Below are 15,784 nucleotides of genomic sequence, written 5' to 3'. Positions count from 1 at the left end.
TGTGCTAAGGTCCAGGATATATAATCCCCGGTCTTCCATAAATTAGTGGACAGGTTGTAATATAGTTGTGATTTAGAAATGAGATGGGATTGTATCCGTCTGATCGTGATGGTTGTATATTGTGATTAACACGGCTGTTCCACGCTTTCACTCTTTGACTACTACTTTTTTTTTTTCCCCATGTTTTATTAAATAAATTGGAAGAACAATCATGCGGTGGCAATTAAATCAATATAATTTACTAATTTATTTTCATTTGTGCTGACATTTTTTTTATTAAATAAAAAATTGAAGCAAAAAATACAAAATGGAGAAAATGGTAGAGCCTCACAAGGTCTTAGCATATCACCAATTTGGATGTTTGGTGGAGGAACAATTGCCCAAAAGATGATGACGTTATTTGTCTTCTGCCAATTAAAACAATATAGACGCTAAATTCCTCGGTAGCAAAGAGATTCTAACATATAATCGAGAACATCACTCGTCTATTAGTATTTGTGTCCCGTAATGAGAGAGAGATACTAACACGTCTATTAGTATTTGTGTCCCGTAATGAGAGAGAGATACTAACAGGGATGAAGAGAAAGTTCGCTCGAAACAAATTCAATTATTTAAAATAATAATTAATTAATGTAAATTAACCATTTTAGGGTTAATTCCGTTTTACCGCTACAATCCACAACTCAACAACACAATCAAGTTCTGTTCTAGCAAAACTGGCGGCTGCTTTGTTTCTAAACCTAAAATCTGAAACAGCCACAAAGAGATAAAAATTGCATCTCCCCTTAGGTCTCAGTAAATAGGAATTGACTACTATTTACATTCAATTGCCTTCTAACAAGCTTCTCAGCCGGCTGCGTGCTTCCTCCGAGAGGTTGCAGGTTCTCAACCTCGGGCGCTGGCGAGGGAACTCAACACGTTCTGGAGTAGAGAGGCGCACAATAATAACTGTGAGGTTGTCTGATGTGTTGAGGCGCAGTGCTTCCTTGACGAGCTCTTTGGCACACTGTTGGGGGTCATTGTGCCTCCTCAGCCCACGCCGAACCAGGCTGACAGCATATTGGCTTGACATGACATCCCAGATCCCATCACAACCAATGATAAAAAACTCATCATCTTCTGTTAACATAACCTGCTGAACATCTGGCTCGGCAATGAGAGGCGATGAGGAACCCAATGGTAATTTTAAGCCCCAATCTCCAAGAGCTCGGGTGACTGAGATAGAACCGTTAAGATATCCATCATCAATGGAACCACCCAACTCCTCAACTCGCATACGTTCCGGCAAGTAACTAGGTCTATGATCTTGAGACATGTCAACTGCTATTCCTTTCCTGCAAAGAACCGCTCGACAGTCACCAGCATTTGCAACCATTAAATGCCTTCCAAGTATAAGAGCAGTCAATGCTGTTGTTCCACACGAACTTCTCACACTTTGTTCATCAGCCAAGGCATGGTCTGCCAGTAGAAATGCTTTCCTGTGGGAATTCTCCAACTCTCTGAAGAAAACAGCATCCATATCCATTCTCTGTGGTAAATCAGCATCTTCAAAGAATAGTCTCATGGCATTCCTCTTGATATAAGCAGCTGCCTCTGGCCCTCCGTGACCGTCAAAAACCGCATAAAATGCACTTGGAAAGGGACACTTGAAGCGAGGCCCCACATGGGCAGATAGATCATCGATCCGAATGTGTTCGTCATCCATGGAATCCCTTGATCCAATGTCACTGTGGCTTCCTGAATGAATGTTCGGGACAAACTTGACTGCAGAAGACTCCATTACAGCATTATTAATCGTCTCTGTGCAACTCAGAACCTGGTAAAAGAGAAAACAAGTAGGTGAGCAGACATGTTCCATGCATCTCAAAAGAACATAATCCTGGATATAGATTTTGGTATGCACACAAAGAAACAGGACATCCAACAAGCATAAAATGTATGAATGAAGAAATCACCAAAAATGCAAAACTGACTGGTATAGCATCATTAATACAAGATTTCACCCAAAAATTTCGTCTAACAGCGCTACAAGTGTAAAGGCTCATTCTTTTTCTCTAATTCTTTCATTGCAATTGATATTTAATTACGCTGTTGATTGTCTGTTAGAATTTCCCAAATATTAAGCAGCAAATCAAATTTTTATACAAAGAAAAACTCGATCACCCAATGACTAACCCATTAAACGTCCTGAAACTCCTAACTAACCCATCAAACAGAAATTCCAGCATAGAGGAAACCATATAAGACAATCAGTTTCGAAATCCTCGTATATAAATTCTCACCCAATTTAATCGGGTTCATACAGACTTGAAATTCCACAAACAGCATAAATCTACCAAGTACACAATTCTGATCAATTCCATTAAAAAAATGTACCAAATCAGAGTTCACATGGAATTTACTGTAAAGCTAAACCACCAAAAAATTAGAACTTATTCGGTCAAAAAAAATTCGCCAAAGTTCGCCAGGAAAAGGTATTCCAGGCTAATGAAAAACACCATCAAATCTCCAAAAAATAAAGGAAATGAAAAACCCTCGGAAGCAGTTAATTCAGTAGACCCTTTCTGAACCCACAAAAATTCAAGAACCCATGTCCATTATGTTAATAGACTTCCCAAAACACAACTATCTCGAGCAGAAGAATCAAATCCCACAAAAAAAAACCCAATTAAAAGCAAAACAAGCGACAAATCCCACAGAAAAGAAAGGTCAATTAAAAAATACCCTGAAATCAGCAGATAATTCACTAATTCTTCATACGAAGTCAAACGGAGCTAATAGAACATACCGATTCGAAGCGAGAAATCTCAGTGGAAATCGTCTCGGCGACGAGAACCTCGTAGCTCGGAGAGGAAGGCGAGGACGCCGCCGCGTCGATCTGAAGGTTGTGCTCCTTAGCCACGCATACGCGGTACTTCATGTCCAGCACCGTCTTCTGGCAGATAACATCCGCCTCAGCCACCATTTTCTGGCTCACAATCATCCTTAAACGCCGTCGTACAAAAAAAAATACCAAATTACAGATTTTTCTGTGAAGAAGAAGAGGGGGAGCAAATTAGGGTTTCTATTTCGGGTTTGGGGATTCGAATTCTCGATCGCTCTATGATTTTCTCGGATTTTTCTGTTGTGTGTGTAAATATGAGAAGGAACGTGAGAGGGTCGGTGTTATATTTGTATCGGGAATCCAAGTCAAGTTCGGGTGCTTTGTATGAGGAAGCGTGTCTGACACGTGATCCTGGAGGGTAAATTGTTGGTGGCAGCCAAAGCCAGTTTTTATTTTTTTTTTTAACAATTGATATTATTTACATTAAAAAAAATGATAAGTTTAGTCTCACAATGAGTTAGTAATAATGTGTTTCAAATTCTCTTTTAATGAAAATTGAATATAAAACCTCTCACCTACACGTGAAAAGAAATATCACTAGATCTTAATACAAATTGAAAGCCCGAAAGCAGTTGAATGGTTTTTTTAGATGGTTTTACGCTTTCGTTGGGTTTTACTTTGCGGCTGGTTGAAACCGACTCCTTTTAACGGAGTGACAGCTTTCCTAAACAGCGCTTTGCTTTATTTTTTTATTTTTTTTATTTTTATTTTTTTGGGAATCACTTTCCTTTACTTTGACGCCACTTATTATTCGGTAACAGTAATTTGTTTTTCCGAAATTAAATTTGTGCAAATTGTGGAAATTACTATTTAACCCTAACTATATCAACTGTAATATTTTGGAATTTTGGTTACGGAGGGCTTTTTCTTTGCTAATTTTGCAAATTATCCATATGGCGTAGTTCACTTCATATGTCAATGTTAGTCATGTGGTCAAAAAATTCGTAATAATACAATGATTAAGTATGTTATCATTGTTAGTCTTAATTGATAGTTCTACTTAAGTTATGTCCAATATCGTGCACATACGAGTCACTTCTTCAAGTAATTTAAGCTATCGAAACTCATTTAACACTTAAAATCATTTAACCTTTCAAATCTCATAAATACTCTAGGAAAGAGCCGGGCTATGCCCTTTGAAAATCTACCCTCTAATTGCTCGACAAATGGCCTCTATAGGCATTGAGTAGGGTAACTGCTAGCCGCATTGCTTTATATGTATTACTATTGGCATCTGTCGATAGCCTCACTCGGCATATTTGGCATATGTCGCCTTGCTTGCTCAAAAGTTATTGATATCAGTCAACTTGCCCGATCGGGAAGTTGTTAGCATCTGTCGACAAACATGCAATATGACTTGGCAAATGATTTCATGCCTACAAAGCTCAATGAAATGTCAATTTTCATGCTATTCCATCCTAAAATTTTACACGTTATTCTTACTAACCCTCCTAATTATATCTTCTGGATTTGTCACTACATATAACTGATACACAAATTATTTCGAATTCGTGGAAAGTAGGATAGAAGTTTGGTGTGGACTGCCATTATTGAAAGGGTTTTTAACCACGAGAGTAACATTTATATATGACTAATATCACACAAATCATATGTACAATTTAGCCACAAAATCTTGGTTTAAATTTATATAGCTATAAGCAATATCATTACATAAATTTATTATCTTCGCTTTTAATTCACATGAAGCATGATGTACAATTATTAAATTAAGGGGAATCCATTATTTATGAATCATGAAGAAAACGAAGCCGAAATTCCTCCCTCATTTCACACAAGGATCCGATATGCATGTCCCGTTAAAGTACAGTATTTTATGTTAAACATTTTTATTTTATTTTCTTTCAATAATTAGTTAAATGTGGATCATGATTTTCAAGGTCAGGGCAAAGCGATTGAAATACACTTAACTCATAAGTCAAGTCATGGACTCAACAACTCCGATTGAATTAAGTTGCACAAATGGGCTAGCGATGCCATCATCATCCTGCATTATGGGAAGTAAAGCAAAGTTTGTCAACTTCGTTGAGATTGATCATTAATCTGATTCAATTGACGTGTAACGCAAGTGGTCACACTCCTAAAAGGAAGCAATATCTATATCTAGATATCCTTTAAAATTCTCCCGTTTTAATACAGATTACATATTCTAAAAGTCTCTTCGACTAGTATAAATACACTTCTCTACGGTTCATTTATAGTAACACAATTATCATATACTCTATTCGTTTGCCCACTGCAAGAGTCTCATATATCGCTTACTAACTTTACGGTTGGTGAGTTTTTGGCCAGTACCCCACTAATGCCAAGGTTGTCTTATGTGTGTTTGTTCTTTTACAAGTAATTGAATTTGTGCATCTCCTCCGCACATAATGGTACTCGAACTTGGTTTCAACAATAACTAATTTTTTAATTAAAAGAAGTGGAATGGCTACAGAACTTTATTAATGCTCCTACTTTTAAATCATATAACCAAAAGGTTGCGTACGAGAGTTCGTGTTTGTTAGTTGTTTGCCTTGTTGGATTTGAAGTTTGTGGCTTGGGTGAGCAATTAGCACTCGAGTCCACTAATTTGTTGTTTAAGACCAATACTAATCAAATTAACTTAACTCACAAGTCCTCTTTCCCCTACTTTATTTACTTTTATTTTTTATTTTGTTAATTATTAATTTAATATATTTAACAAAAAGTTAAAAGGAGATTAGCCAGACAGATAATCAACTATCCTGGCCTATCCATCAAGATTCTGACGTTTAACTTCTTTGGCAATGGCATCCATATCCATTACAAGGTAAGGTGGAGTCTTTTTGTGTGGATATAGTGCATGCTGTTGAATCCCACATCGTCCATACTAAAGGATAAGTAATAATTTAAATATCCAAATTCCACTTTAATTAATATCGAAGTCTTTTGTGATAAAACTTCATACCTGACGGATTGTGCAGATGGTAAATACCAAATTATGGACAATATCAGTATTGTTGGAAGTGGACCGTATGACCCGTTTATCTAATAATTCTACACATGCTAATTGCTATGTAGATCACCGAAGCATGAATTTATAAATTAAACTCCCTTGGGTGCTTTGTGGATTATACAACTTTAGAATAAATTGTAAATTATTAGAAACCTTAAAATACCGCTATGTCGTGGAGAACGAAAGAGAAATTGAAATTCGGGTTCTAAGAACTAGCCGAATGTTATTAGCAAGCTTGCTCAAAAGCAGGTGTAGGTGTTCGTTCAAAAGAAAATTTCAGTTGAGGTTGCTTATATAATATTTATTCTTTATTGTGTTAAGTCCAAATTTCGACATAAACTTTTCAAGGCAAAGACTACATGTATCGGTAAATTTCACCTAAGCTTGTTTTTGATAGAGTCTAATAACAATTCACAGAGAATAATAGATGCACAATAATGTATATGTCACAAATACAGTATAAACGAATTCCGCAAGGAAAGAGCGAATAAAATTTACATACATTCCTAACCTAGAAGTTTATTATTTAGTGAGCTATATCGATAGCAAGTATGATTTGTGAAAAAAAAAATTGCAGAGAAATTCTGTAACAGAAAGTTCATAAACAATATATTTTTAGAGAGTGCGTCAGCATAAAGCCTACCCATTAAGCAAAGTCTTTAAAATCCAAGACTTTGGATTGGCCAATCTTTTCTTCTGATCTCCCCGATCCAAACTGGCCAATGCTCATCAAACAGCCTGCCAAATGTCACATCAGCTTAAAAGTGTACAGAAATTCAAACTCTGTCGGTCCACAAATATTCGCATCTAAATAACCATACAAATAAGAGGAGGATATACATTAAGACCTGGTTTGGTACTGAGGTGATTTTGAAAAAAGCTGCTATCAAAAAAAGCTGGGAGCTGTTTTTGTGTTTGGTAAACACTCAGCTTCAGCTTTTTTTCACAGTTTTGGATGAAAAAAAGCCAAAAACAAGAAGCTGCAAAACCTAGCTTTGAAAAACCAGCTTTTTTTCACATCTGTTTTACATAAAAGTTTACCAAACACTCTAATACTGCTTTTTTTTTTCAAAAGCACTTTTACAAAAAAGTTTACCAAACACTCTGCTGCTTTATTTTACAGCTACTTATTCTCACAGCACAGCAGAAGCAGCTTTTTTTCAAAGCACAGCAATACCAAACCAGCCCTAAGTCGACTCTTTTAAAACTAGAATTTTGTATAAACATTTTGCTACTTCATATTTTTAATAAAATATTTTATAATGTTAACACATAAAATAACGTTAAAGAGAAATAATTTATAGAGAACCTCCCTTTAAAAGAGTTTTTAATATTTCTTTACAATTAAATATAAAAAAAATTATTTGGTACCCAGAAAATGAGAAAAAAAAAATGGGAGAAAATGCATGTGGCGTGTGGTAGAAGAATGATAGTGTCTGATCGCTATTTGATTTGGTGCCACACTTCTCGTGGTCCAAAATTGGAGGTTGGGTTGGGGGGTGAGCTTACAGCCACAGGTCAACCTATCACTCTTTTCCTCAATGCTCCACTGTCATTCATCCACTAGTCCACCACGTCATTTGTAAGAATTTTTTTGGCAATTTGGTGTGCTTCTAACCAAAGTTCTTTTAAAAAAGCATTTATAAGTAAAAGTGCTGTCAACAAAATCGTTAATAAATAGGCTTGAAACAATTTTGCTCAAAAGCATGACTAAATTCTTCTTGACAATTTGTTTGCTAGGTCAATCTGATCTTATCTAGAAAAACAAAAAAGCCCTTGGATGTTGCCGAAACCACCGAGAACCCCAAAAGATTTGACATTTTACTCACAGCAGACGGCCTCATGCTCTTTCTGCAGCTTCTCCCACAGGCACAGCCGCACAGCACCAGTCTCGGGCATTGGCAACGAACGAGAGCATAGTTCGCCTCGCATCAGCATGTAAAACCCATTATCTGTAAAACCTAAAGTTTTTGGGTTAAACTTTTTAAATCAAGGGTTGGAGATGATCTAATGATAACTTTTTTTTTTTGTAAATATTTTTTTTTCTTTTTAAAAGGAGGGACAACTTGTGGCAAACCACAGTTATCCACACCTTTTGGAAACAAGGAAGAATCACGGTTTTCCTAAATATTTTACTTGTTAGAAATAAATCAAGTTGAGATTGAACTCAAATGTAACCAAACGAGACACTACCTCATGATCTAAGAGCATTTATTTCTCCATTTTTACTCAAGTTAAAATTGGCCTCTTGAACTGTGTTTCTTTTTTACATGATGCAATAGCAAATTGCTTGTGTTAAAAGGGTAAGCTACCGTTTGGTCTCCCTAATATTATCCTATTCCACTTATTCAACTAATATTAGGTCTTGAGTTTTATTACAAAAGAACTGAGTGATATTAGGGGTGGAGACTCATATATTAACTGCATATTATTTTGTCATATAAACGATGTGGAATACTATTCTTCAATATGAAGCTGTGAATTTTCAAGAAGCCACATATTTTCGGTTGCGCAAACATAACGAAATCATAACACACAACAAAACCCTACTTGTACAATGTCATGAAGCAGTCAAATGAGCTGAACTTCCACCAAGCAATAAGGTAAGTATTAAGTTCATATAAGAAAAACTAATGAAAATAACTTGAAAATTTTAAATTTTAACGATAAAGACAAAATAAAGGGTAAAATGAATAGTACCAAGATTGACTTTTTAATGTAAAAATATAGTTTTTAGTTAAAGTGAACAATACCGGAAACTTTTCATTAAAGTTCTCCATGTTAAACCCTACACAGACATCATCAAGCCTCAAGACGTCGACTTCTCACCATCCAAGGAAACAGATCCATCAACAGTTATAGCTAATTCAAAAAACAGTACACATTCAAAACCACTCATGACTTTGCAATACTAATTTGACCTTAATCTCTTAAATCCCACACACAAACATGGTCTTAAATAGAATTTCGTAGATCCTCGCCAATTCGAGTAAAATGTGAAAATGAGACGATTGAGTTTTTAAAGATAAGGGAACTGATTTGGAAGCCATCATACTACCTACGAAGTCATATAACTGATTCAATAAATTTGTGTAACGTAGGGTTTTCAGTTGGAGAAGTCATTCGAGTTCACATCGACGACAAATCCTAGCGAATAATTGGTTTTAATACAACACTAAAGTGTGGGATTTTAGAGTACATCACATCGATAACAGTAATTAGTTTTAAACTTTTCTTTGTTTTTGGATTGCAAGTGACAACACTATTACGAGATAGTTCGACTCCCCAGCGTAATCGAATGAGCATGAAGCGAATATATGATATACAAAAACCAAATTACAGCTCATATAGTTGTTGAATAGGTGAGGTTCTTTTCCTTGTCCGAAGGCGCTACACGCCGTACGTAAAACACGGTGCACTCACTAGGATTTTACTTCCTACGCCTTAATTATACAGCATCATGTAAATATGGCACCTGACCTACAATCGGCTTTCATGCTCTTCGGCGTCATCACCTTCGGTAAATCGGTGCGTATTCATCGACTATTCCAAGACATATACAAGGAATGTTTGAAACCTGTACATAATTATAGCAGAGCTCTGGTGACTAATGGCAAACTTAAAGTAGGCATGTCTTGTCACTGGTCCTTTACACGGCTTCTTAAAAAACACCTGCTTCAAACAACCTCATCGTTGTCGTAAACCTAAGAAATAAATGTAAACTGGACTTCTCAGACTTTTTGTTTTAACATTATGAGCTGCAATAATTCTTCATGCAATGATCACAATTAGAATACCTGGGAATGGTATGAAAATCTGCGCATGCGGGATTGTGACCGAACCACAGCAGAAATCCCAAACACCATAGTTCCTTACCAACAATCTCGAGATCAGTTGGAGCGGCTACCAAAAGTTGAGCTATGAGGAATTGATGCAGGCACCAGTCTGGGCGACCCTAGATCTTTTGGTGTAGCTTCAGGACTGGCACTATCAACAATTGGCGCGTATGGCATTGTCACACTCTTTTTCAGCATTTTCTGAATAGCATTGCAAAGCAACAAAATCCATTACAAAATAAAACGTCAACTATCTAGGAAAGGAAGAATATCACGAACTTTTGCAATGTGTTACAAACACCAACGCAAGGGTGTACGATATTATCAATTATTCTTTAGTTTGCATGTACAATTTTAGCATTCCATGGTCAACCAACCTTGACAAAGTTAAAAGTCAAAGCAAAAACATGACGCTGCACAGCTCAGAGGTATGGCATTACAATCTAACCTTTTGTTTGTTTGGCCCGTAAGTGTTCATTGCTCGTTCAATTGAAGAGTACACGTCCAGTGCTTGGGGGGTATCAGGGAAGCACTTTATGATACGAACTTGTTCCCTCATCTCTGATTTATCTTGTAAATAAAGAAAGACCCGTGAAGGTGGAGCTTTTGGGTGGTCCTTTTTCCCATGTGTCATCTCCATTATCACCAGGTCATCCCACAGTACATCCCACAATACAGAACAGGGATCCCTAGCCGAGTTGAACTTCTTCTGAGCTACGTTGAAGGGTTGCTGAATGACAAAAGGTACAAATGTCATTGTTTGGTGAATTTTGAGTATGGCTTATAGAAGATAGGAAAGGACAGATAGTAGCACTCCGAATAATTCTAATCCTGCTAACTTACTTGCAACAGTATCACTCTTCGATGAGTGACTAGAAGAATTCTTCCTTTGCGGAGTAAAAAGTGATCTTCATAAGCATCTGATAGAGCAAACTTCCCACGTACTTTAAACAGATCAACCTGGAGGAAAAAGGAACCTGATTCTGCCAGCTGCAAAATGGCCTTCATGACCAAGAAAATGAAAGTTGGAGTAAGAACAAACAGTGAAGGTGGTATCAATAAAAACCAAACCAAGATACAATGACAGAACTTTTTTTACTGGGGATCGAAAGCAGTCAAACAACCAGTACCTGTCCCTGTGCTTTGTAGTCGTCATATGGTCGAATCAAATTATCACCACCAATAACACGAGGCAGCCTTCTGCGGAGGAGTTGCTCATCGGAAGTTATTGCTGATGCTATCTTCATTCTCATCGCATTGGCACCCTCAGTGGTTTTTGACAGAAGATCGAGAACCCCGCTCACTGGTTGTGCAGCTGCACCTATTAATCCTTTCCCAACACCTTGAACAAAACCCTCGACGCCAGAATTTTTCGCACCTTCCAGCGGCTTTGTCAATATGCCAGTAACTCCTCTAAAGAGGCCTTTTGCCAGTGCTCCACCTCCCTCTCTGAGAACATCCCCAAAGTCCTCTACGCCCTTGCTTTCCTGAAAAGTGAAAATTTTGAAGTACGATTAAAAATAATACAAATAGTCCAGCTTATATAGCTATAAATTAATACCGAGATTGTCATAATTGCAAGGAGCAAGAGCTGGAAAAGTACAACCCAAGGAGAGTAAGGTACATTGCATTTGCTATTTTCACTACTATATATAAACAAATTTACTTAACAGATGTTAATTTAAAAAATCAATAACTTCCCACAAAAATATGTAGACCAATAATTGTTTTATGTCCCTCACATGTACCATAAGAACAAAATACTATTGCAACCATAAAAAAATTGTATGTATGATAAAATAATCAGTGCACAGGCCTAACCAAAAAGATTTTTCATTAATTATATCCTATTTTAAGTAATTATGTGAAATTATATTAATTCGAATGACAAACTAAAGCAAACCTGTCTCTGTCGGCTTTGAATGAACTTCTTATCAAATGATAAGGCAGCCATGCCCTTGCTCATATGTCCAAGGGCACTACTTGCATTGCCCAATATGTCAACCCCAGATAGCAATTGAAGAGGTTGGCCTAAAAGATCCTTTTGAACATTTGAAATAGCAATGCTAATCATTGAACTCTGCCTCATGCACACGTTCTCATTAAACTTTTGGTTTATCCTCACCTAAAATAACAAATGTAAGTACTTCAGCCAGACGAAAATCTTCTAGGATGAATTCCAGGAAAAAAAAAAAAAAGAAAACACCATGAAATCACAGCACAGCGGGAGGTAGAATCCCAACACTTACTGGCATATTCTCAGTGTTCCCCAATGCAGTCATCAAAGATGCCCAAAAGCCGAGGACACCTCTTGGCCGCTGACTAGGTGACATAGCCATTGACACTTTGAATCGAACCTCTGAAATGCTAAGCACTCTGCAAGTACAAGTAACATTATTTAAGGGAATTATGACTAAATGTAGTGAAAAGCTATGAAAAGACAATTTTAGAAGTCCTGGCATACCCAATTTCAATAATTGGATCAACAGAAACAGCAGTCGTTTGAGTATCAGACAACCGACTGAGGTTGACCTGCTGAACCATCTCATGAAGGCGCCAAATGATTGGCTCATGAATGTTTATCAAAAAGGCAGAGTTTTCAGGTCCCTGAATAATCAGTTGCATATAATTAAATATAAATTGGAGAAAAAATATCAGAAAACCTTCTATTGGAAAATGATAACTTTCTTATACTTACCTGGAGACCGATATATGGATAGACACAAAGATCTAGTGACCCATTTGATTGCATTGTGATTGAAAGTTTCAAGATATAGTCAGTATCTTCTCCAACTTTCTGTGGTCTAAAAAGAACAGGTGTTGGAGTAAGGGGCAACTGGTTATCCAATTGTATCCCTCGCATTCTAAGTTTGAACCTGAAAACAGGACACAGAAGACTCCAGATTTAATAAACTGCCGTTGTCAGAGAAACATAAACAGTCCAAGATTCAACAATAGCATCCTACGGGTCTTTTTTGCTAATTAAGCCAAATTTACACTTCTGAATAGAGATTCTCATATAGATCTGCTAACAGGAATTAACAAGAAGTCATCTGCTGAGGCTTGAACCATGGACCTCATAACATGAAAGCCTATCACACCACCTGTTGACTGCTAGTATATTATATATCTTATTTTACCAACTAAGCCTAAATGTTAAACGATAATATTTTCTTTGAATAGCAATATATTCAAATAGTCTGCAACACACATAAAGTATTTCATAACATACTAATATTTTAAAAAAAATATATGCACAATAACATTGTTCTTTTCCTATTTTTCCCGATAGGAAATAAACTATCAATAATAAAATGAAACTGTACAAAACAGAGGACAAGATGTCAATATACCTAATTCTACTAACATCATCTAATAAACACACCAGAAACAAACAAACAAAAATATATCATTACAACAACACTCAAGGTCACAGCAGCTTTTCAACAGTTAAGAAGGCTGCACCCGCACTAATAAATTAAGCAAATTGTTCCCCAAGCCACAAAATTGATAGCAAACTTACCTACTGATTCCAGAACCTAAGCCAGTGGAATATGCACAAAGAAGATTCTGAACAGAAAGGTACAGGATTTCTTCGGGTGTATGGTCAATAATGGATATTCCAAGCTCAGGAAGCTCAACAATAACATGAAACTCACAATCAGTGACTATTGGTGATTGTTGCTGTATAGAAAGCTGAGACATAGGTGATGAGTGGCTTGTACTCAAGATTCCAGATCGATCACTTTCTGGCATCCAGTCACTGATCTTGATGACATTCACTTTCTCTTCTTTTATTACAGTAACACGTAAAGCTTTAGAAGGCCCATTTCCCACATGAATGGGTTGGTGATCAGAAATCTCATCAACATCATACTTCTCTGATTTTAATGGGTCTTCCCCCTCTACCAGGATCTCTAATAAACGTCTTCTGCCAAGATCTTCCCATAAAAAAGAAGCTGCTGTATTGGGAAGAAGAAATTTCCATGAATCGTTGGTACCATCCACTTGCCGAATTCGGATGGGTAGAAACATGGAACGATTTTCAATCCTGTTGATAGAAAACTATCAGCAGTGGACCAAAAACAAAAGAACACATGTATACATGTAAAGGAGAATAAACCATGTTTATGTTTTTATTTTACTGTTCTAAGACAACTCCCATATGAACAGACATTACAAGTTCAACAAAATTTCACTCTAGTCAACAAGAATTATTTTTCTTATCCTATGATATACCTTATGATAACTACATTATCTTTTTCCATTTCACAAGATTTCATAAGACATAGTGAACTGTTACCTGTAAGGACTCATGGAAGAGTTTGGACGGAAAACAACTTCATAGCTTGAGTTCTTTGCTCCACTTCTTACAGCTATTCGAATTTGAAGTAGATCATTTCCGGCATCCTTCTTCAAGCAAACACGCATGATACCTTCATAACAAACACTAAATGGTGCACTCCAATTGTAACCATCCACCCGCACCTGATTTTAAGAATAAATCCCATACGGGATTCAGACAATGTATGCTATTCATGCATAATTAGCGAACATGAGAGATTTTAAACCTACACTGACCTTCAACAGTTCAACTTTGGCACTAGACTGCCAACAAAAAGGCTTTGGAGAATCCGTGGGATGAATCCATGCCACAGACTGAGAATCACATTGTTGCAGGCAGAGACTGTAACCAACTCTATTAATAAACAAGGTGTGGGGCTGGAAGTGCACAACCTGAATATTAACCATTGAGCGGTTGTTTATTATTTTTACCATATACCAAAGAAACTTGACAAATGCATAGCTTATCAGTACCATCGAGCACAAAAAATTGGGACCAACAACAACAGCTTTTACTAAGGACTAAGTAGTAAGGAACCATCTGTCCATTCTAAACAGATGGCCTGGTGAAGAGAATCTTTCATCATTTTTCTTTAGGCCAAGGCAGGGTCATCTTATTTTCTGTAAACAGGCTTCAGAGCTAATGTTTTAGAGACTAATTTGGTAAGTCCCTCATCACATTCTTCCTAGCAGTTCATCAGTCGTGAACCATTAAAGATTTAAGTCACAAGATATTTAAATCCAACCTTTGTTCTGTCTGAGGTCATGCTCAGTCTCGCTGAAAGCTTGTAATAGGATCCATCTGAACTGAATGCTTTTACATCAAGCCTTTCCTGGAAAAGAAAGTTCAAGGATCATATAATAGAGAACAAATTTCAGCAACTGTGGAGCAATACTCGTGAGAAGGAAAATGAATATCATGAGCCAATTTGATGCTCTATTAAAATCACCTTCTTTTCCAGCTCATAAAAAGATATCCCAGGACTGTAAATGTCTGAATGACGAATGGCAACAGAAAGCCCCACTCGTGAGGACAAATACACATCTTTTTGAGATGGAAACAGTGAAGCCCCACTACGGCTGGCATAATCTTGTGGAGAAAGCATGTTAGGAACAGGACTAGTGTCCTCAATAACTTCAAGTACTTGGATGTTTCTCCTTGTGGCAGAATGCTTCCTGTCCATAGAGTTTGTGGGACTTCTCAAGGCTGTTTTTGCAGACTTGACTGCCCTAGAAAGCATGAGGGAGTCTGTATCTGCATTGTCCGAAGGTTCTACTTCTACCACTCGATATGCCAAATAAATAGATGAATCATTAGTAATCCAGTATGGAACAAAAAATCTTATTGTTTTGGGTGCAACAGTAGTTCCTCCCATGTCACGTTCAATACTCACACGCAGTCTCCTGCAAATATATAGTAATGGAGATCAGGGATATGATAATTAATAAAATACTTGTTATATTAGTTACAAGAAATGTTTAAATTTTCCAACAAGAAAGAGTTTCAGACACCACAGCAAGTTGGGGGTCACTAGTAGTAGAACATTATAAATGGTAGAAAAGTGTAGAACAAAAAATATGAGGAAACATCATACAAAAATTATTTCCTGCATAACAGCTAGTTGGGGGTCACTAGTAGTGGAACACCCACACACAAGTACAGATAAATATATAAGGACACCAAAACATAACAACATAAAAGGAACATAAACAAAGTTGAGAACA

The 15,784-nt window shown here is 36.8% G+C and overlaps 2 protein-coding genes across 2 annotated transcripts in view; both read right to left on the bottom strand.

Moving 5' to 3' along the window:
* Window positions 1-591: 591 nt before the first annotated feature.
* On the bottom strand, window positions 592-3,124 carry LOC137731435 (probable protein phosphatase 2C 13). The gene is made up of 2 exons (XM_068470540.1): window positions 2,789-3,124; window positions 592-1,816 (listed from the first exon to the last, which is right to left on the bottom strand). Exons 1-2 carry the CDS (start codon window positions 2,981-2,983, stop codon window positions 824-826), a joined length of 1,188 nt encoding a protein of 395 aa, XP_068326641.1. The 5' UTR covers window positions 2,984-3,124; the 3' UTR covers window positions 592-823.
* A 5,973-nt stretch (window positions 3,125-9,097) lies between these two features.
* LOC137730929 (uncharacterized) overlaps window positions 9,098-15,784 on the bottom strand; it is a 32,445-nt gene continuing 25,758 nt past the window's right edge. The window contains exons 50-63 of the mRNA XM_068469940.1: window positions 15,010-15,463; window positions 14,806-14,892; window positions 14,297-14,452; window positions 14,019-14,203; window positions 13,239-13,766; window positions 12,414-12,591; window positions 12,180-12,322; window positions 11,965-12,091; window positions 11,619-11,840; window positions 10,846-11,202; window positions 10,559-10,717; window positions 10,164-10,445; window positions 9,677-9,916; window positions 9,098-9,583 (exon numbers count right to left, since the gene is read on the bottom strand). Coding sequence (XP_068326041.1) covers window positions 9,770-9,916; window positions 10,164-10,445; window positions 10,559-10,717; window positions 10,846-11,202; window positions 11,619-11,840; window positions 11,965-12,091; window positions 12,180-12,322; window positions 12,414-12,591; window positions 13,239-13,766; window positions 14,019-14,203; window positions 14,297-14,452; window positions 14,806-14,892; window positions 15,010-15,463 — 3,025 coding nt within the window. The 3' untranslated portion in view covers window positions 9,098-9,583; window positions 9,677-9,769. The remainder of the gene's footprint in view (window positions 9,584-9,676; window positions 9,917-10,163; window positions 10,446-10,558; window positions 10,718-10,845; window positions 11,203-11,618; window positions 11,841-11,964; window positions 12,092-12,179; window positions 12,323-12,413; window positions 12,592-13,238; window positions 13,767-14,018; window positions 14,204-14,296; window positions 14,453-14,805; window positions 14,893-15,009; window positions 15,464-15,784) is intronic.

This window comes from Pyrus communis, chromosome 4 (genome assembly GCF_963583255.1).
Source record: "Pyrus communis chromosome 4, drPyrComm1.1, whole genome shotgun sequence".
NCBI lineage: Eukaryota > Viridiplantae > Streptophyta > Magnoliopsida > Rosales > Rosaceae > Pyrus > Pyrus communis.
This window is presented reverse-complemented; position numbering and strand designations above follow the sequence as displayed.